Below are 23,590 nucleotides of genomic sequence, written 5' to 3' on the forward strand. Positions count from 1 at the left end.
GACTCTCATCGTTATATCCGTAAATGATGGAAGCAAGGAGACCTGGGTTCAAGTCCCACCCGTTGCACAAATTTTAATTCACGTCTTCCATTATTATCGTAGGTAAAGATGAGAATCAAATGTCTCGAGGAAAATTTAATTGTACCATCTACAGATCACCAATACCTTATTTACAGGATTTCCCTATTACATGCTATTCCAGTGCCGGAGAGCCTTGGCAGTGGTGACGATTTAACAAGGGGAAAATAGGCTGAAGGTGGAAATTGAAGTTTATGTTATTCCTGTCTAGTAAGCAAGAAGATTCGAGTTCAAGCCATGACAAAAATTTTAATTCATTTCTTCACCTTCCATCATTATTTTTGTTATTGCTTTGCATGCAGTTCATGTGCCACACAAAAATTAATGTCAGTGATTAAAGATGACTTTTTAGATACAGCCTAAAGCGGACATCTTGCTTGGGTAAATAAGTGTATAATTAAGTAAAGTGAATGTTTTCATTCAAAGATAATTGTTACCGTACGCTGTAATATGTCTGAAATTTGTTGAGGAAATTCTGGAAAAAAATTACTGCAGTCTTGACTACCAGTATAAACGTAGCATGGAAAAAACTGCACTGCTTCACTGTGTAGGGTCTGTCTAAGTAGTACAGTGAAAGTAGCGATATGTCTGGGAGGCTGAACTTGCACGATGTGGTAACCTGTTCTTTATAAAATGTACGAGTTCACTAATTCAGACACCTGACCCAAATGACATGTTTCTGCTGGAAACAAATTTATACAAACTTCTTATTGAATACTTGCCACTCCGCTGATACCTACTTGTTTGTGTGTGTGTGTGTGTGTGTGTGTGTGTGTGTGTGTGTGTGTTTGTGTGTGTGTGTGTGTGTGTGTGTTTGTGTGTGTGTTTGTGTGTGTGTGTTTGTGTTGGGGTGGAGGAGGAAGGGTGGGTGGGAGGGTGTTTGCAGTCATACTTCTCAGTGATTGTGGTCATCATGGGCTGCTAAACAAGGAGCAGAATACATTGCTCTGCAAAACTTAAAATTGAGGTAAAGTAACATAAAATATTAACAACTTGGAAATGAATGAAATGCTGGGTGCATGTTGACAGGGCTTAATAAGTGATAAACGTGAAACTGGATGTGAGGCAACCAAATTAAGCTAGCCAAGTAATACGAGGCAGTTAGTGCAACTGGAAAAGAAACTGTCAATCAGCGGGCAGTCACAGTGCACTTCGGGGGTGTTCTTTAACACTATGGCCCAAGACTACATTTGGCTGACTTCTCATCATCTGGAAACAGGAATAAAGACGAAGTGAAGTGTAGCTGAGGAGATTGGTATTGCTCACAGTATTGTTAGAAATACATGGGGAGCGTTTCAAAACACAGGCACTGCTACTCGAAGAAGAGGAGGTGGTTAACCCCCGTCAATTGCAGCAGATGATGACGGCTACGTTTTCCAACAGGCAAGAAGGTACCGGTATAGCTGGTGCAATTCTAACTACATTTAACAGGACTGCCAGGCACGTTCTCACGCTCCACATTGGTAAAGCGACTGTATGGGGTGACCTGTTTGACCAATGGCTAATACGTTGTCTTCCCTTGCGATGGTGTCGAGTAGGGATTGGATCAATGAGGAGTAGGATGCTTGGTTGGTGACGACATCAGTCCCATAGAATTAGGGCATGATGGGGAAACAAGTCGGCAGTGTCCTTTCAAAGGAACCATCCTGGCATTTGCCTGAATCGATTTAGAGAAATCACAGAAAACCTAAATCAGGAGTGCCGGACGTGGGCTTAAACCGCCCTTCTCCCACATGAGAGTGAAATGTGGTAAGACCGCGAAACCTGGCTCAGTCGAGCAGTAGGGTCGCGTGCACTTCTCCGATGATAGCTCATTCATATGAGTATGGCAAGTGGTGGGAACACGCAATTCACTCAGGAACATTGTAGAATGTTTTGGAGGTACAGATATTTTTGTGTGGGGAGGCATTGTGTAGCGTGTGTATACTGAATTCAAAATATTTGAACGCGGCACTCTGATTGGCCAATGATATTGTGACAACATACTCCTTTCCCGTGTACGTCTTTATGAATGATTATGCAGGACAGCATCGAGTAGCGCAAGTGGAGGATCTCTTCGTACGAAAGGATATTCGACGAATGGCCTGGTCTATCCATTCCCCCCGATTTAAATCCCATAGAGCACGTATGGGATGTTTTTGTACGTCCATCCTTGTGGCTGGGGTCTGGGAACTACGGCCGTTCACCATTGAAAGAAAATGGAACACCTAAAGCCGCCTTAAGAAGTCGTTTATTGTGTAGCTACCAGTTTTGGCGCTTCGGTGCACCATCTTCAGGCCTTAGTTGATGCTGAAGTTGTTATTACGATCCACATATACGATGCATCAGGTCCCAACATTTCAGGTTTATGCGGACTACCTGTAACTGTGATGTCTTCAACTGAGTTGACAGTTGGTGATTGGAGAGACGACATCACAGTTCAGGTAGTTTGCGTAAACCAGTAATGTTGGCCACTGATGTATCATATATATGGATCTCGATAACCCCTTCAGCATCAACTAAGGCTGGCGCATTGAAGCCCCCGAAGTGGGTCATTTCTGTTCGCCTCATTGCGTATTTCTTTTACTTACTTTCTGTACTACACTGCAGCAGTTCTTTCTACGTACGATCAAAGTTTCATCGAGCTATGTTACTTGTCAGTGACACATCATACGAAAGTTAGTTTCGTCCTTTAATTTCGCATAACAGTGTACTTGCAGGGTAAATTCTTGCTGCTATACTTGCCTATGAATGGTGATAAGAGGAGCGTTCCCCTGACAGTTGTGTGTGTTTACAGGCGTACTTCTCGGTGATGGTGGTGATCATGGGCCGCGTGTTGCACGAGGAGCGGCAGTACCTGCAGGGCTATGTGCCGGCGCCGCAGACAACCAGCGTGCTGGAGGCGGGGCCCATCTCACCAGGTGAGCGCCATCCCTTCTCCATCGCTGTGCGACACTGGTCTTCATCTGCAGAACACATCTCTGCTGGTTATCTGCAATTGATGTATTCTGGGATGCTCTCTTAATAGTCATAAGTGCGTTTTTCCCGGAGCTTCAACCTCACTAGCTGCATAAGAAAGAGGCTAAAACGCATGGGGAACCAGCGGCTCGCACATCCAGTGCAGGCTTCGCAGGTATCGGTCAACCCGTGGAAACCTCACCCTTCTGGAAGTGAACTACAAAAATCCTTCCTCCGCATGCACCACCTCATAGTTGCGTTATTGCAACGCGGGAGGACTCATGACAGCATCGGACAACTCCACAAACCGGCGTTCTCGGGAGGTCATCCGTATTCATAAGGTCCTTCTTTTATAGACGATTTTCTTCACACACTGGATCGATGACGTTCTTTGAGGGTGACTCAGTTTGCAATAGAAAGCAACGGTACATCTTCCACAGGTAAGTCTCCCGATCAATACTCTTCGTCTGTGAACGGTTTTGCCTTATGCTGATCCTCCTCTAACCTTGCGACAACTCGTCAGCTGTAGCGGACGATAGATCGGCTGGAGGAGTCGGCAAGAATAGGCGTTAAACGTACTTCAGACAGATGTGTTTGTGTTGATTTTAATCGTTTCGATCGTCATGTTAAAGTACCAGTTCGTAAGGAACGCTGTTTTCTGTTTTACGTGTTCAGTAAAGGTTTCTGGACCTTTTATTTTGTGGAAAATTGACATGGCAGTCTCACCTGAAGTATATATTGTGTAAGGGTCTACAAATAATTGAATTTAGGAAAATGCCTCAGTCACAAATCACTGAGGGCGGTTTGAAATTCTGCTCTAATTTTACAATACCGTTTTGTGATACCGCGTACACTGCTTACAGTTCAACTAGACCCTCGCAGTATCATCCATGCTCAATTTCTTATCGGGTCTTCAGCCGTATCAGGCTGTCATCTGCACACAATATTTCTGCGGTCCACCTGGCCGCCATCATCAGGTGAAAAAAGCTAACCCGCTCTCTTCGATAACTGATACAAACCGTGAACGACGGAACCTTTACATGCAGTGAAAATATGCATGCCCTAAGAAAAATTATCAAGTGTTTAAACGTTGCTGCTGCCCCTTGGCGCAAGAACGGTTGTAGAATTTCCAGTGGTGAATACTAAATGTAAATGTCGTGTGACTAGGGCCTCCCGTCGGGTAGGCCGTTCGGCGGGTGCAAGTCTTTCGATTTGACGCCACTTCGGTGACTTGAGCGTCGATGGGGATGAAATGATGAAGATTAGGAGAACACAACACCCAGCCCATGAGTGGAGGAAATCTCCGATCCAGCTGGGAATCGAACCCAGGCCCTTAGGATGGACATTCTGTCGCGCTGACCTCTCAGCTACCGGGGGCAGACAGCGGAGAATACTGTCGAATAATGATGTATAGTTATAGATTATTACTCATAGCCGGCTGATTCATATATCTTGTTTCTCCATATCTGATAAAATAGGCAACCTTGTGGGTGGGGTAACCAGCGCCATGAGAATTCATTTTGTGCATTAATAACCGCTTCAGCTGTATTTTAATATTTAATTTTTTTTTTAAATCTTAAGGCAATTTACCATACCAGTGTATGTCTCAGGGTTGTTATACCGTCTGGATTTATTGTTACACTGTTGTTCACCTAAAGATGTAGATTTTAACGCCGCGAAACAGGTAGTGATACAGTAACCAAGGACCAAATACAGTTGAAGCGGTCAATAATACTTGATGAAACAGGGTTACAGGGTTGTACCTAGCGGACATCAGTTATCACTGTTAATAATATTGTCTCTTAGTCCGATTACGACAGATTCTTTTGAAACACAATCCTAGAAACGTGAGGCCTTTTCAGCCACTTGTGTCTCATTGTATTGCAGCCCGTGTCCCTCTGCTCAACCACGGCAGATTTGTCTGGTGGTAATAATCGCGCAGGCGATGATGTTCAACACACTTGTCATTGACGGTATGAATAGTTTGGCCAATGCATATTCTACTGCACTAACGCTGTATTTTGAAAACGCCAGGCTTCCTTAAATCTAAATCGTCCATAACGGAGCCAAGAAGTGCTCTAATCTTACCTGCAGGACGGAATACACGTCTGATTTCATGCTTCTTCAAAACCGTAACTATCTTGGCAGACATGTTCCTAGCATATGAATGGAAAGCCACAGAGCTAAATGTGTCTTCCGCTGGTTAAGCAGCAATCCAAACTCAAAAGACGTTGAATCTCTCTGTCCGTACAGCCGTTATTATGAAAGACGTCCTTAAGATGATGCAGCTCTTGTGATAAATTATCAGCATCCGATAGCAGATGCTCTTCTGACCAAGTTCCATAGGACTCCTGTATGCTCAAACGGCGGATGACAGCTGATAGCATGTAAGTGCCTATCAGTATGTTTCCTATGAACTCTGTGTCCCGGAGTTCCACCATCTTTTTTACAAACCAGAGCATCCAAAAATTTCCATCGTGAATTTGATGGGATGAAGACAGTTAAAATGGTTTAGTAACTGGCGGAAAAATCTATTCGAAAAGGCCAAACAAGAAACATATCGCCAACATACCTAAAACAATGTGGAGTTCAGAAAGATGTTTTCAGGGCCATATCCTCAAGGTCCTCCATGAAAAGATTAGCGAGTCTGGGGAATAAAAGACTCCCCATTGCCACCTCGTCAGTCTATTCAAAATATTTGTCATGAATAAAAAACAGGTGGGCGTCAGTACATGACGGCAGAGATTCGTCATTTTCAAATCCAGTTTTTCATTAATTAAAACCAATGACACATCAAGAGGGAGCCGAGTAAAAAGTGACACTGACAATTAAATCAGAGGAACTAAGATGAAGCGACTGTAAACGCTGAATAAAATCCATGAAATCGAAAATAAGGTAGTCACATTTACCCACTTGAGGGCTGAGGACCGACGCTAAATACTTCGCTAAGTTGTAAGTCCTCGCACCCAGCTTACTAACAGTGAGGTGTAACGGGACCCCATCTTTATGGACCTTCCGGCAGTCCGGATAACCAAGGTGGAACGGCCGCACCAGTACGAATTTTTTTTAATAGAGTAGTCACATAATGAACTCTTCTACAGAAGTGAAGACGGTGTCCGTTTTATGCTGGCCGTGGGATCTTTCTGTAATATATGATGCGATGGATCGTTAAGTAAACATCACGTAATCGGCCTTGTACATTGAAACGGTAGCGTTGCCTTTGTCTGATGGTAAAATTAACAATTCGGTGCCCTCTCTAATAAACCGAATAGCTGCCACCTCATCCAAGGGACTATAACACTGTGGAGGCCAAGAATGACGCAAAACATAAGAAACCTCCTGTCTCATTTCTTCCGCCAGTTCTTGCGGAATGCGTGATACGCTTGCTCAGCAGAAGAAATGATTTCCATGGTGGAAACACTTATGGGCGTGGGTGCAAAGTTTAAAACTGGTTCCGGTACTTTTTCTTTGTTTGTAAGATTTATCACAATCCGTCGACAGGTATCATTTCCCGATATCAAGGTTTGATGACAAAGATGTTTAAATTTAGAGAACGTCTTACTAGCAGCACTCCAATGCACCGAACCTGATAATGACTAAGAAGAAGCCAATATTCTGCTAACGTGTACATCTGTACAATTATGAGTCCCAGTCAAGAGATAGTAGGGGCCTCATCTGCAGATCGTTGCTATATATTTGCTTCCAAAGGACCGACTGTACTTTAAGGAAGATGGCACGTAGACATTGGTTCACTAGTCTGCCTCGTAGTTTTGTACATGTTGCACCATATATGAGGCGTGTTTTTTAAGTAAGTACCGTTTTGAAATTTAAAAAAAGACGTGCTAAGAAATCTCAATAATTTTATTTTTACATAAATCCTGTACCTTAACCTATGCACTGAAGCCATACAGTCTGACTCTTCCTTGTTTATGTTGTGTACTGAGTGTTTAAGATTCCTTCGATAATCGTGAGTCCCGCCGACTGTGAAGTACGGGCTGTTATAAGATTTCTTAGTGCAAAAGGCCTAAAAGCGATCGATATTCATAGTGAGATCTGTGCAGTTTACGGAGAAAACATTATGAGTGATGGAATGGTAAGATAGCGGGTGAGAGCATTTAAAGATGGCCGCACAAATGTGCATGATGAACAACGGAGTGGGCGTCCTTCGGTCGTTAATGAAAGTTTGGTGCAGGAAGTGGACAATAAGTTGAGAGGATACAGACGCTTTACGATTTCCCCCTTGCGGGATGACTTTCCTAGTGTTTCTCGTAGTGTTTTGTATGGCATTGTGACCGAACACTTGAACTATCGAAAATTGTGCGCACGTTGGGTACCGAAAATCTTGACACATGCGCACAAAACCAAACGTTTAGACAGTGCATTGACTTTCCTTGAGAGGTACCACAACGACGGTGATGATTTCTTCAGCCAAAGTGCTACGGGCCAAGAAACACGGGTGGCCTACGTCACACCAGAATCAAAGGTAGTCCATGGTAGTTGACAAAGGGCATTGTTTTGCTGCAAGACAATGCCCGTCCGCATGTGGCGAATCAGACAAAAGATCTCATCACATCTTTTCGATGGGAAACTCTAGATCATCCTCCGTACAGCCCGATCTCGCGCCCAGTGACTACCATCTGTTCCTGCACTTGAAGAAACAGCTGGGCGGTCAGCGTCTTCAAGAGGATGACGAAGTCAAAACAGTGGTGATGCAGTGGTTAACAAGTCAGGAGGCAGACTTCTATGAGGAGGGCATTCAAAAACTGGTACAACAGTATGACAGGTGCCTCAATATTGACGGAAATTTTGTGGCAAAATAGATTATGGTACAGGGTTTCATGTAAAAGTAAAATTATTTAGATATACTAGCACGTCTTTTTTTTTAATTCCAAAACGGTACTTACTTAAAAAACACGTCTCGTATACAGTGCACAGTTGATGTCAAACCGAAAGGTCACTTATTCACTTCTGACATCTTCAACATGGGGGTGATCTGTAGTATTATGAACACTGAATAGATTTTCAATTGCCAAAATAGCTAAAATCGTTTATTCAGATAGATTAACGGTTTCAGCAATTGTCTGTTGCAATCTTGGGATCTGTGTTACATTACTACACAATCCTCTCTTTCACTACAGTTTTTGATGCTATAGAGACTATGTTAAACTGATGTGCCGACTTTTAGTAAGACTGAAGCCACCAACATGGAAGTCCTTTATACAGCATCACTTACTGTACTGAATAAGATAATTGTCTAATTAGGTAACATAGATCCAAATATGGCAACACAGAATTTCCGAAAGCGGTAATGTTTAAAATTTATTCAGTGTTCATGAAAGGTTACTTTCACCATAAGTTACTAAGCCGCATCTGCGTTTCTTCGTACAAGGGCTAGTAATTCGTCTTGAAGGCTGAGAGTAATTGGCTTGCAGTTCTTTGTGCTGACTGTAGATAATTGGTTCCCAAAGCACGAAATTGTACAGTTTCACGCTGCGGTCTAGTCCACTGGTGAGCCAGTATATACAGCCATCTTAGCGCCAGAGGGTCCACAAAAGTCGTGAAGCGTGACATCAAATAGAGGTCGGGGCTGGGTTACTCCATCTCAACAAGTGTCTGGCGTCTGCCCGCGGCCACGGCCAGAGCCACGGCAGCTGCGGGCGTCCGCCGCCGGAGATTGGCGTCGCCTGATTGCTTCCTGCGGGGCCCACAAAGGCACCAACAGCTCCTTCCCTCCTCCTTTCCCTTCTGCTCTCCTCTCCTCCTCTCTCTTCATATCTGATTTCTCTCCCTTCCTCATCTCTCTCTCTCTCTCTCCTTCTCTCTCTCTCTCTCTTTCTCTCCCCCCCTCCCCCCCTCCTCCACACTCTCTCTCCTTTTCTAGGGGCTGCTCTCCGTATCTGATCTACAGTGACGGCTACTCCACATTTTCTTTTCCAGAACTGTACAGACGACGACGACGCGTCTGTAGACGGTGCAGAATGTCAGTGTGACATTTCACAGCCAAAGCAACAGGCCGCCCACCTCCCACGTCGAGATTGGGCGTTGTTCCCTAAATACGGCGAGTTTTGGGCTGACACGAACTTTGTAAGATATTACGGTCTGCTAGTTTCCTGTTTCCGGGATTGTTGTACGCTGCAGTCTGAAGAAAAGTATGATAAAGCTCCCCACGGTGATTTATCGTGGATAATTCTCCTCAGTCTCGAAACCTGCATTCATTTAAACGTGCCAACAGCAAAGCGTGATTTCATCCCACAATTTGTGATCCCACACTTGCAGTAGTGGAAGTACTTAAAATCAATAAACATACGACACAGAAAGATGTCTTAGTTTTAAAGTAATTATATCCTTTTCGGGCATCTCAAATTAGATTTTGAGTCTTACACATCTCAGAGAACCAGGTCACAATAATAAAAGCAACCTCATCACTCGTGGTTACAACTTTGGTCACTTGAAAGTATTTGGTTCCAGAGAGCTTTTAAAGTATCAGACGTCAACGATGTAATGCAGACTAAAGGGACGAATTAAAATTGTATTCGAAACAGGTTTTCCTGTTCACTAGGCAAATACGCTAACCACTACGTTGTCACACAACATTTGTACAACTCCACCGGCTACCCTAACACGCTTCCATTATCAGTCCTAATCCTATTCACTCCTCACTCCACTTACTGTTCCCCTTAACTGTAATTGTATTGCTTAGGCTCTGCACTATACTGGAAAAGCATGTCAGTGAGCATATGTTCATCATAGACGTTTGAGGCTTGAAAACGACTCTGGAAGCGTATAGTTTCATTTGATTAAAGCACCTCTTCCTGCGTTTCAGGGAGGATGCCACTTTTCGTTCTTTGCTGAGGTACTATTGCTTAACAGTTGGAAGTGCCTCTGCAATGCTGCTCCAGCTTATGTGCAATACCAAGTAGGCTGACGCGTGAATGGGAATTTGGATTGACGAGGGAAGGGCCGTGGATAGTCCGAGCAGAGATGGAAAGTCACTGTGCAAGGGTGGTGTAGTGGTTAGCGCATGTACCTAGTTGGCAGGACACCCATGTTCGAATACCCACCTTCGCATAAATTTCCGTTCGTCGCTTCAGTCTGCATTGACCAGTCATAAATTTTTAAAATGCTGTTTCATTTCGTTGTAAACATTGTGTAACACTATCATCTGCGTAAGTCGCACGTCTCTTTAACCGTTGTTGTGATATTTAGTTATTACTAGACGATGGATGATTGTCAAGCAGTAATTTCGATAAAATTTTATTTCCGTTCAGCAGCGGCTCTCACTTTCTGTCCCTGATATCGTAAGTTTTGTAAGTCGGACATTCAGAAAGACATATGCTCCATTTGTTTGGGAATCGTGGAAATTTTGTTGTGCGAACGTTTGTGTCTTAACAATCTGTGTATTGAAGGGGGATTAGAGTCGAATGCTGTCTCCACGAAAAGCAAATGAAACTAAGTCAAAGCTTTAATAATGGAAATAAACTTATTCATGGTATTTTCCACTAAGTACTACTGTGGTCAGTATGACCCATTCGAAATTTATTTTTGTTTCTTGAACATAATATTTTTGAAAATGGAATCAACGACTTCTTAAGTTGTTGAACCTAGGACGTTATCTTCGATGGCGAATGCTCATCAGAGACAACGGTATCGTCAGAGGTGCCCCAACGATGTGTGATAGGACCGTTGTAGTTCTCAATATACACAAATGATTTGGCGGACACGGTTGACAGCAGTGTGATGCTGTTTTCTGATGATGCTGTAGTGTACAATAAGGTGTCGATGTTGAATGATTGCAAGAGGATATAAGATGACTTAGACGTAATTTGTAGTTGGTACAATGAATGGCTGTTAGCTCTAAACGTAGAAAAATGTAAGCTAATTCAGAGAAGTAGGATAAACAAACCCATAATTTTCGGATACAGCACTAATTGTGTCCTACTTGACACAGTCACGTCGTTTAAATATCTGGGCGTAACGTTGCAAAGCGATATGAAATGGAAAGAGTATGTGAGGGCTGTGACAGGAAAGGCGATGGTCAACTTTGGTTTATTGGTAAATTTCTAAGAAAATGTCGTTCACATGTAGGGGAAACCGTATATAGGACGTTAGTGCAATCTATCCTTGAGTACTGCTCGAGTGTTTGGGATCCATAAAGGAAAACATCATAGCAGATCAGAGGCAGGCTGCTAGAATTTTTTACTGGTAGGTTGGAACAACACGCAAATGTTAGGGAGATAATTCGAGAACTATAATGGGAATCCATGGAGGGAAGGAGACATTCTTTCCGAGTAACAGCATTGAGAAAATTTAGAAAACCGGCATTTTAGGATGACTGCACAATGATTCTGTTGCCCACAACATACGTCACACGTAAGGGCCACGAAGAGAATATACAAGGATGGTCCAGAAAGTAAGATCCGATCGGTCGCTAAATGGAAACCACAGTGAAAATCAGAAACATTTTATTTGCAAGAGTTAGTTACACTTTCCAGATACTTCTCTACATATTCGCTGCTCCGACTTAGACATTTGTCGGAGCGTTATACCAAATTTCCAACATCACCGTCACAGGAGGCAGCCGCCTGTGCTTACCGATAATTCTCTACGCTGGTCTATAGCGAGTATCCCGCGCCCAAGTGTTGTCTTCATATCCAGCGTTTCATGTGAACAGAGATGATTCTAAGGACGAACCAATTAGGGCTGTGTTGTGGGTGATCGAACACTTCCCATCGAAAAGGCTTCAGGAGCGTCTTCACTGCCCCTGTAGAGTGCTGTTGAGAATTGCCATCATGAAGGAAGCGCGTGGCAGTTGCGTTAGATGGGCTGCATTAATTAAGGCGAAGCCTCTCAGCGGGACCTCCTCCTTGACGGGAGACATCGTTGTTCTAGGCACCTTTACTCGCTCACAGTGCGCTGACATCTGAAAAGAGCGTCTTGATGCGATCGACGATCACACTAGATTCACTACCCAATATATTTGTGCAAAGTTTCATCGAGTTTTCACTGTGGTGTCCATTTCGCCATTTCGCGACCGATAGGAACTTACTTTCTGGACAACCCTCGTAGATTCGTTTTTGCCTCTCTCTTTTTGTGAATGGAATAGAAAAGTAATTGACTAGTTGTGGTACGGGCTACCCTCCACCACGTACCATAAGGTGGATTTCGGAGTATCGATGTAGATGTAGACGTAGGTTATTGTCACACTGAACATCTGTAATGTAACTTTTGATGGTAGTTCATTAAAACACCGCCAGTATGTCCGGTTTAAACTGCTTCGTGTCTATATGATTCCAGTGGTACTCACTGAGAAATAAAGTCCTGGCGGTAGGAGGGTTAACACGTTCCGCTTCGTTTTTATTCCTATTCAGAGATCAAAATCACCCCATATGTCTACAGAAAACAGCTCCATTGAGAAGATTCTTTATATTTATAAAGGAAATAATTCTGCGATCTTTTTGAATATACCGTGAACAAAACAGTGTATATCGCTTAATGTGTTTCTTTTTTCATTGTGACTTTTCGGCTGTCGCCGACATCAGATCAGAACCTGGAATTTTGGAAACGTGAGTCAGTTTCAGTATATAAAACATTTTTCTAAACGGTGTGTCAACTGTCAGCAGTACATAGTTTATAGTTGACGCCTCCATCAGTCATAAGTTTTACTTACTGACACTGAACCTGAGTTTTGGTGTGATTGCGACAGTAGCCGATACGGCATGGTATATTAAGAAACATATGAAGCAATATAGACGGTTTTATTCACCAAATAGCGTGACTTACCTTTCAGTTACGAACTTCTTAGTGCCGCGATAAATAACTGAAGCATTAGCTTTTCAATATACTAATATACACTCCTGGAAATTGAAATAAGAACACCGTGAATTCATTGTCCCAGGAAGGGGAAACTTTATTGACACATTCCTGGGGTCAGATACATTACATGATCACACTGACAGAACCACAGGCACATAGACACAGGCAACAGAGCATGCACAATGTCGGCACTAGTACAGTGTATATCCACCTTTCGCAGCAATGCAGGCTGCTATTCTCCCATGGAGACGATCGTAGAGATGCTGGATGTAGTCCTGTGGAACGGCTTGCCATGCCATTTCCACCTGGCGCCTCAGTTGGAACAGCGTTCGTGCTGGACGTGCAGACCGCGTGAGACGACGCTTCATCCAGTCCCAAACATGCTCAATGGGGGACAGATCCGGAGATCTTGCTGGCCAGGGTAGTTGACTTACACCTTCTAGAGCACGTTGGGTGGCACGGGATACATGCGGACGTGCATTGTCCTGTTGGAACAGCAAGTTCCCTTGCCGGTCTAGGAATGGTAGAACGATGGGTTCGATGACGGTTTGGATGTACCGTGCACTATTCAGTGTCCCCTCGACGATCACCAGTGGTGTACGGCCAGTGTAGGAGATCGCTCCCCACACCATGATGCCGGGTGTTGGCCCTGTGTGCCTCGGTCGTATGCAGTCCTGATTGTGGCGCTCACCTGCACGGCGCCAAACACGCATACGACCATCATTGGCACCAAGGCAGAAGCGACTCTCATTGCTGAAGACGACAAGTCTCCATTCGTCCCTCCATTCACGCCTGTCGCGACACCACTGGAGGCGGGCTGCACGATGTTGGGGCGTGAGCGGAAGACGGCCTAACGGTGTGCGGGACCGTAGCCCAGCTTCATGGAGACGGTTGCGAATGGTCCTCGCCGATACCCCAGGAGCAACAGTGTCCCTAATTTGCTGGGAAGTGGCGGTGCGGTCCCCTACGGCACTGCTTAGGATCCTACGGTCTTGGCGTGCATCCGTGCGTCGCTGCGGTCCGGTCCCAGGTCGACGGGCACGTGCACCTTCCGCCGACCACTGGCGACAACATCGATGTACTGTGGAGACCTCACGCCCCACGTGTTGAGCAATTCGGCGGTACGTCCACCCGGCCTCCCGCATGCCCACTATAAGCCCTCGCTCAAAGTCCGTCAACTGCACATACGGTTCACGTCCACGCTGTCGCGGCATGCTACCAGTGTTAAAGACTGCGATGGAGCTCCGTATGCCACGGCAAACTGGCTGACACTGACGGCGGCGGTGCACAAATGCTGCGCAGCTAGCGCCATTCGACGGCCAACACCGCGGTTCCTGGTGTGTCCGCTGTGCCGTGCGTGTGATCATTGCTTGTACAGCCCTCTCGCAGTGTCCGGAGCAAGTATGGTGGGTCTGACACACCGGTGTCAATGTGTTCTTTTTTCCATTTCCAGGAGTGTAGGTGAAATCAGTATCTGTATTGTCAAATGGTGTTATAACAAATTAGGTTGAAACTATTTGAAAAATATTACCACATCAGTAGACACAGTCAAAGTAATGATTCGTACTTTTCCAATCTCTAAAAGACCGCTAAGAAATCGGAAATAGTCCATTATTTTGTCTTAGTTCTGAAACTGTTTCATTTCTGGGAAATTGTTTCCCTCTGCATACATTCTGAGAATAATTTTTGAAGATTCTCTTCGACATATTTTCTTTTAGTATCACTTGTCTCTACTGAAACATTATTGTCTTCAAATGTACTTTTCGGTTCGTCATATCTTCAACGACTATCGGTTTTATTAAGTATTACTTCTGAAGTGTCAGTATTCTAATTACTAATTGTATGTGTTTCTTATTCATCTGTTTTAGTACACGAACATCCAAGGAAACAGTAGAGCGCTTATTTTGACTTCATTGTTATTTGCTGTGCTATCGGTCGTTTTTATTCATAGAATGTCATGTCTACATAACTTAAATTTTCAATTTTTTCCCTCCCTCCGCCGTTGAAGTAATATCAATTACAGTAAATGAGCTATAATGAGTCAGATTTTCAATGCTAATATACGAGGGTTGGAACTTTAATAGTGGCAACTCTCTATTTACAACTCGTACAAAATAGATACTTGTTTCAAAGTTTTACTGACCTTCAAAGTAGTCATCATGGTAGCGCACTTGCCCGCGAAAGGCAAAGGTCCCGAGTTCGAGTCTCGGTCGGGCACACAGTTTTAATCTGCCAGGAAGTTTCATATCAGCGCATACTCCGCTGCAGAGTGAAAAATCTCATTCTGGAAACATCCCCCAGGCTGTGGCTAAGCCATGTCTGCGCTATATCCCTTCTTTCAGGGGTGCTAGTTCTGCGAGGTACGCAGGAGAGCTTCTGTAAAGTTTGGAAGGTAGGAGACGAGATACTGGCAGAAGTAAAGCTGTGAGTACCGGGCGTGAGTCGTGCTTCGGTAGCTCAGATGGTTGAGCACTTGCCCGCGAAAGGCAAAGGTCCCGAGTTCGAGTCTCGGTCGGGCACGCAGTTTTAATCTGACAGGAAGTTTCATATCAGCGCATACTCCGCTGCAGAGTGAAAATCTCATTCTGGAAACATCCCCCAGGCTGTGGCTAAGCCATGTCTCCGCTATATCCTTTCTTTCAGGAGTGCTAGTTCTGCAAGGTTCGCAGGAGAGCTTCTGTAAAGTTTGGAAGGTAGGAGACGAGATACTGGCAGAAGTTAAGCTGTGTGTACCGGGCGTGAGTCGTGCTTCGGTAGCTCATATGGTTGAGCACTTGCCCGTGAAAGGCAAAGGTCCCGAGTTCGAGTCTCGGTCGGGCACGCAGTTTTAATCTGCCAGGAAGGTTCATTTCAGCGCATACTCCGCTGCAGAGTGAAAATCTCATTCTGGAAACATCCCCCAGGCTGTGGCTAAGCCATGTCTCCGCTATATCCTTTCTTTCAGGAGTGCTAGTTCTGCAAGGTTCGCAGGAGAGCTTCTGTAAAGTTTGGAAGGTAGGAGACGAGATACTGGCAGAAGTAAAGCTGTGAGTACCAGGCGTGAGTCGTGCTTCGGTAGCTCAGATGGTTGAGCACTTGCCCGCGAAAGGCAAAGGTCCCGAGTTCGAGTCTCGGTCGGGCACGGAGTTTTAATCTGACAGGAAGTTTCATATCAGCGCATACTCCGCTGCAGAGTGAAAATCTCATTCTGGAAGCATCCCCCAGGCTGTGGCTAAGCCATGTCTCCGCTATATCCTTTCTTTCAGGAGTGCTAGTTCTGCAAGGTTCGCAGGAGAGCTTCTGTAAAGGTTGGAAGGTAGGAGACGAGATACTGGCAGAAGTTAAGCTGTGAGTACCGGGCGTGAGTCGTGCTTCGGTAGCTCAGATGGTTGAGCACTTGCCCGCGAAAGGCAAGGTTTCCGAGTTCTAGTCTCGGTCGATCATACAGTTTTAATCTACCAAGAAGTTTCAGGATAAATGGTTATCTGCCAAAAGAGCACATTACTGGTGCACGCACAAGTGTTCCAGAACACACCGTTCATCGTATATTGTTGAACATGGAACTCCGCAGCAGACCGCTCTTAAGCGTTCACATGTTGACCAAACGACATCGTCCATTACGATTGCAATGGGCACAGGACCATCGGGATTCCTCGATCAAATGAAACGTGTCAGCTCTTCCCGTGAATCACATATACATTACGTCGCTGGTCGTCTCCACAAACGCCGTCATCGAGGTGAACGGCGGCTCGAAACATGCAGCGCGCCACGGACGCAGGCTGGTGGAGTACTATTGTGCTATGGGAGACATTTTCTGAATAGGATCTGTGGTAGTACACGAAGACACGCTGAAAATTGCCAGCCACAAGCATCCCTTCATGAACCGACAGCGATGTCTTCTTTCAGCAGTATAACTGTCCGTGTCTCGGAGCCAGAACGTTGCTAAAGTGATCAGGAGCATTATAGTGAACTCAGGTTGATGTTCCGGTGACCAAATTCGCCTGATGTAAATCGGTACGGAACACATCTGAGTCGCTATTCGGCGCTGTCACTGTACGCAAACCAACGGTCGTTACTTGCACTAATTACGTGACCTGTGCGTAGACATCTACTGCATCATACCTCGACAAACCTTAAGCAGGTGTGCCGACCGGTGTGGCCGTGGGGTTCTAGACGCTTCAGTCGGGAGCCGCGTGACCGCTACGGTCGCAGGTTCGAATCCTGCCTCGGGCATGGATGTGCGTGATGCCCTTAGGTTAGTTAGGCTTAAGCAGTTCTAAGTTCTAGGGGACTGCTGACCACAGATGTTAAGTCCCATAGTGCTCAGAGCCATTTGAACAAAATTAAGCAGGTGGCCATAATGGTTTGGTTTATCAGTGTGTGGAATACTCAACATTTTAAACATTGTTATAGGGTAAAGTCTAACAACCATGTGTTAACTTAATTACAAAATGTACGTATAGTCACCTCGGCCGCATAAAATTGTTGTCAAACTGACCATGGTTTCGACAGCTCTAAGACGGTCTTCATCAGAATATAAATTACGTAGGATTACCTAGAAAATATAATGACATGGCTCAAAAATATAATATACTTAATAGGATTACTTCCATAAAATGTACAAACAGTGTGCTTCTTGTGATCACACCCTAGGTGAAAAACCTGAGCAAAAACCCTTTTGTCAAATTGAAACTATCACACTAATTATAATTAAACTGTAAAAATTTAGCCGGCTGGTGTAGCCGAGCGGCTTTAGGCGCTTCAGTCTGGATCCGCGCTACCGCTACGGTCGTAGGTTCGAATCCTGTCTCGGGCATGGATGTGTGTGATGTCCTTAGGTTAGTTAGGTTTATGTTCTAGCGGACTGATGACCTTAGATGTTAAGTTCCATAGTGCTCAGAGCCATTTGAACCATTTGTAAAATTATACCATCTTTGTCAATCGAAATACAGTGACAGTCACGAGGTCGCTTAGGGCCAAACAACTGCATCAAACCGCCGCTACCATTAAACTAGGCGGCTAACAGGCCAAGGCAGCCACGAGTTGGACACGAAAATAGATTCGCGCCATCCAGCAACAAGTGATCGAATTACACACAAGAGCAAATGAGGCACTGCATAGATAGTTTAACATTACAGGCAACAACAGGAATCAATGCCTGAAAATTGCAACATACCGTAACGGTATTATCCTGTAAATGAAATGTAGTTCAAAATGTACATTGAAAATATAAAACTTGAAAGGAGAACGATGTTTAAGAGTCTACATTGAGGAGAGTATCACCATTCAGACCATTTTTAATTAGCGACTCTTTACCTTGAAAATTTTTTATTGCGTAATTGCAACTGTTCGTTCAGAATGAAACCGTCATTCAGAAATTGCTAATTGAAAATCTCTAGCTCCTCTAAGATGTTTAACCTAAGTCGTTTCTCTCCGAGTGCAAGATCTGAAAGTCTTTTACATCCTTAGGATTATGTCCTGTGATTAACAAATGGTCAGAGGAAGTTGAATTGTGGACCTAGGTGCCTTTTTTACCGAGAAGTTGTTCCTTAAACCTTGTCGAAATAGCTCGACCTTTTTGGCCTATGTAATAGGCAGGACAGTTGCCGCAAATGATTGTATAGACACATGAATTCTGCAGAGGGTAAAGCGTCGGATTCAAGTTACGTATGATGTTACTTTTTAAAGGATTATTAGTGGAGAAGGTTACTCTACTGTTATATTTATTTTGAAGTAAACGCTGTATTCTGTAACAAATTGGTCCCAGAAATGGTATAGAGAAAATATTTTTTCTTTTCGTTAGGTTCGTTAGTAGAAAGTCCTAGGGTGGTGACTCTCTTATTGGTTTTCCTACTAAAATACTCTCTACTATGGAAAGATCATAGCCATTGTTGGCAGCCACAGTTTTAATTAGACTGTTTTCCTAATTGAGTTTCAGAAGAAGGGGGTGTGGAGATGGCTCTATGAATAGCTGAATGAAAAAAGGCCATCCTACGAGACTACGAGTGTACTGACGTGAATGGAATAATTTGAGCAGAACTAGTTTCTTTGCCAAAGATATTGAAGCTAAGTTTGTCGTCTACTATCGTAAGAGTGACATCTAGATAATTCAGTTGACGAACTCATTTTCGCCTTCACAGGTGAAAGAAGTATTTTCATGAATCTGGTTGAATATAATAAAAGTTTATTAGCACCATCATTCGGCCCTTTGTATATAATTAAAATGTCATCGACGTATCTAGCGTATGAAAGAATGGTTACAGTTGACGCTGAAATATTACTGAAAATTTTTTTTTTCTACAGAATTAATGCACACATCTGCAAGGATTCCTGCTAAGGGGCTCCCCATTGCAGGGTCATCTAATTGCTGTTACAGTTTCCCAGTAAATTCAAAATAATAGTATTTTAATACAACACGAAATAAATTTATGAAGTCGGTGATTTGTTCATCAGATAATTCTTTTTTGAAAGAACGTTAATTATTTTCTACTATGTCTAAGGCTTCAAGTACCGGCACATTTGTATAAAGACTTTCATGACAAAAGGGAATTAATTTCGTATCTCTATCATAGTGACCGTCTGTGGCAGAGTTACGAAATTTCCTTTCACATTAAATTATTCCACTCACGTCAGTGCACCCGGATTCTCATAAGAAGGCCTTTTTTCATTCAGCTACTCACAGAGCCACCTCCACACCCCTTTCTTCTGAAAATCTCAATTCTGAAATCGATCTGCTTAAAACTGTGGCCTCCAATAATGGTTATGATCTTTCTTTAGTAGATAGTATTTAAAGTGGGAAGACCAATAAGAGATTCACCACCCTATGCCTTTCCAATAACGAACCTAATGAAAAGAAAAAAATTCTCTATACCATTTCTGAGTCCAATTTATTACAGAATACAGCGTTCACCTCAAAATAAATATACCTGTAGAGTAGCCTTCCCCACTAATAATTCTTTAAGTGACATGATACATAATTTGAAACCGACGCTTTTCCCTCTGCAGGATTCTGGTGTCTATAAAATTATTTGCGGCAATTTTCCTGCCTATTACATAGGCCAAACAGGCCGAGCTATTTCGAAGAGATTTAAGAAACAACTCCAAGGCAAAAAACGTACCAACGTTCACAATTCAACTTCCGCTGACCATTTGTTAATCACCGGACATAATCCTAAGGATGTAAAAGGCGTCCAGATTTTGCATTTGGAGAAAAAAGGCTTAGGCTTAACATCTTAGAAGAGCTAGAGATTTTGAAATACCTGTGTCTGAAGGACGGTCTCATTCTGAACGAACAGTTGCGATTACGCAATAAGAACTTTTTTCAAGGTATAGAGCCGCTAATTAAAAATGGTCTGAATGGCGATACTCTCCTCAATGTAGACTCTTAAACATCGTTCACCTTTCAAGTTTTATATTTTCTATGTACATTTTGAACTATATTTCATTTCGAGGATAATACCGTTACGGTATGTTGTAATTTTCATGCATTGATTCCTGTTGTTGCCTGTAATGTTAAACTGTCTGTGCAGTGCCTCATTTGATCTTGTCTGTAATTCGATCACGTCTTGTTAGATGGCACGAATCTCTCCAACTCGTGGCTGCCTTGGCCTGATAGCCGTTTAGTCTAACAGTAGTGCGCTTATTCCATATACAGGCTCACTATCAGGGAAAATCGCCAGCATTTTGAAGAAACACCGGGTCGGAACTATGTTTTGTCCTCCGAATAAAACTCTTGCACTGGTGGGGAGCGCCAAAGATGACCTCGGATTGAGGAAGGCCGGCGTGTACCATATTCCGTGTCAATGCGGAAAGTCGTATATTGGTCAGACGATGCGTACCGTCGAGGATCGATGCCGTGAACACCAGAGGCACACTGACTGATGTATCCGAGCATGTCGGCGGTCGCTGGACATTGTTTGTTGGAAAATCACGCTATGGAGTATGAACGCACGAGGATTCTGGTACAGACGCCGAGATACTGGGACAGCGTTGTTAGAGAGGCCATCGAAATTCGCACCAATGAAGACCTCATAAACCGTGACTGTGGCTATAATCTTAGCAAGGCTTGGGAACCAGCGACCGGGTTAATCAAGAGTAAATCGAGCAAACGTATAGTTGTGACGACCACGGTGGACAGAGCCATCACTCCGACGTCATCTCAGACGCCGTCGCAATCTGTTCCACCGCGCGACCGTGGCTCGGGGCGCGGACAGCGGAGGGAGCTCGCCGCGGGCGGAGGGTATTTAAATCGGCCGCCGCCGCGACCGAAGCCAGTTCCCTATGAGCAGCCATAGCGTACGGATCTCCGTGCCGGCACGTTCACAGGAGCTCAGACCGTCAGTTCACCTGATGATGGCGACATGTATGATCGCCGAAATATTGTGCCCGTTGGACACTGTAGACCGGTAGTACACCCGTGGATATTTTTATTATCAAATACGCCGGGAGAAACTCAAGAATCACAGTTTAATTAAAATTCTTGTGATAATTCCAATTTGGCAAAAGCGTTTTTGCTCAGATGTTTTTCACCTATTGTGTGATTACATGTAATTACACTGTTTGGACATTTTATGGAAGTAATCCTATTAAGTATATTATATTATTGAGCCATGTCATTACATTTTCTAGGTAATCCTATGTAATTTTTATTCTGATGAAGACCGCCTTAGAGCTGTCGAAACCATGGTCAATGTGACAACTATTTTATGTAAACGAGGTGGGTATACGTACATTTTGTAATTAATATTTGGTTTACTATACACACATGAAAATCTGCGCCAGACTGGCCAGGGTGCTGTTTTCTGCTTATGTAATTAACCACTTCGGCTATTCGTACTGTCCATACTTCCCATGTATTAGTGTCTACGATCCATAGTGTTCGTACTCCGCTGGTGTGTATCCCTTTTAGGGAGAGTCGACGATTTTCTCGTCAGTTTGATTTTCCTTCGCATGCAATACAGGCAGTGCACTAATTTACGAGAGTCTAGGAAATTCTGGAAAACCTGAACTAACAGAAACTGAAGATAGGCACCAACCATTCGACAAAATCAAATTTTCAAAGCTTCAGGAACCACAATAATGTGACGAGTCTAGGTATATGCAACATCTGTCTACATGTCGTTGCAAGAGAGATGAAGAAAACATTATCACAAAATGAGCAATGGCACGTACACAGGAGCTTTTAGGCAGTGGTTCTTCCCGCACTCCACTCACGAATATAGGAGGAAGAAACCATAATGAGTGGTACTGTCATTGCACTTCGCAGTGGTTTGAAGCTTATGTAGTAAACTTAAACAGTATATACTGATAATGCAGTTTTGGTTCTAGTTTTTATTCTAGACGATTATTCTGGGATGAAATTACACTTGAAGGCATTGCTTTCCATAAGAAAAGGAGGCGCAGGGAGGGGAAACGGTAGACGTTCATAAAGGAATTCTTCTACTAGTACTCTGTGCATCGTACTGAGCACATATGAAAGTACAATAAGTACACAGATAAAAAAAAACTGTTAAGTCTGTGAAACCGAGCAGTCGACGCTAATGCCTGCAGTGGACTGGGAATCAGCTGCAATCACTTACTCACCCACCCATATATATATATATATATATATATATATATATATATATATATAGAGAGAGAGAGAGAGAGAGAGAGAGAGAGACGGAGGGGGAACTGCATTGCTGTTAATGTCGGCATTACACTCATAGTTCCACACAGACAGACATTTAGAAAATATATGTTGACTTCATTCACGACAGCTGAAACGTCCGAAGAAGTCCATTTAACGCTACCCACAAAATCAAAATTTCTACAGTTACTTTTCGAGTTAAAGCAGGCCTGTTTCTCGCTATGCGTCCACGTTGCCATTCTGACTGGAGCTGCTCCCGCCTTTTATAAACATTAACCGGTGGCCTAGTTACCGTCTTCATAAAACATTCAGAGCACACCACTCGATGTACTAGCTTGTAAAGGTTGTATCACGGGTTAACCGGACTTGAGATGGGATCTCGACGCACGTCGTAGCAGCTCTGGCTGGGTCGTGTAAATGGCATTTTGCATTAAGTAGTCGTTGCCGTTGTGTACGTGCAACTCAGCATGAGACGTTCCGTCTACATCTAATACACACAACCGCAGGCCACCATACAGCACATAGCGGAGGGTATCCTGTACGCCCAGTTTCATTCACAAATGGAGCAATGGAAAAGACGACTATCTACTGTGTGTACCTCCGTACTAGATCTGATTCCTCTGTCATGACGGGTGGATATTAGCAGCATCAGGACCACTCTGCAGCAGATACCGATTCTCTGAACATTGTCAACAGTGTTCCGTAAAGTTCCTCCTGGGATTTCCACTTGAGTCCAATTAGTTTTTCAGTAACGCTCGCTTGTTGATCAAACCTACCGTTAAAAAATCTACCAATAGATTTCTCCAGTGACTTCCCTTAATCCGATCTAAGTGGGATCCCAAACTTTCGAGGAGTACTTAACAATTGGTTAGACATATTGTATGTGTGCGATCTGCTTTACAGCTGAACTAAGCTTTCCTCGATTTTTCCCAATAAACCGACGTCGACTTTACGCCTAGATATTGTTCGACGTGACTTTGTCAAGAACTCGTCCTGTATTCGAGCATTATACGATTATATTTCCTATTCATCTACCTTAATTTACATTTTTAGATAGTTATAACAAGCAGCCTTTCAGCACACAAAATGGAAATTCTGTCCAAGATTGCTGCTCACGATGTCCGTCAGACCATTTATGTTGTACAGAGAGCCCGA

General features: G+C 43.8%; 1 protein-coding gene across 1 annotated transcript in view; it reads left to right on the forward strand.

Moving 5' to 3' along the window:
* LOC126188451 (uncharacterized) overlaps window positions 1-23,590 on the forward strand; it is a 739,971-nt gene that overhangs the window by 324,540 nt on the left and 391,841 nt on the right. The window contains exon 3 of the mRNA XM_049930056.1: window positions 2,855-2,978. Coding sequence (XP_049786013.1) covers window positions 2,855-2,978 — 124 coding nt within the window. The remainder of the gene's footprint in view (window positions 1-2,854; window positions 2,979-23,590) is intronic.

The sequence above is a fragment of the Schistocerca cancellata genome, chromosome 5 (genome assembly GCF_023864275.1).
Source record: "Schistocerca cancellata isolate TAMUIC-IGC-003103 chromosome 5, iqSchCanc2.1, whole genome shotgun sequence".
Taxonomy (NCBI): Eukaryota; Metazoa; Arthropoda; class Insecta; order Orthoptera; family Acrididae; genus Schistocerca; species Schistocerca cancellata.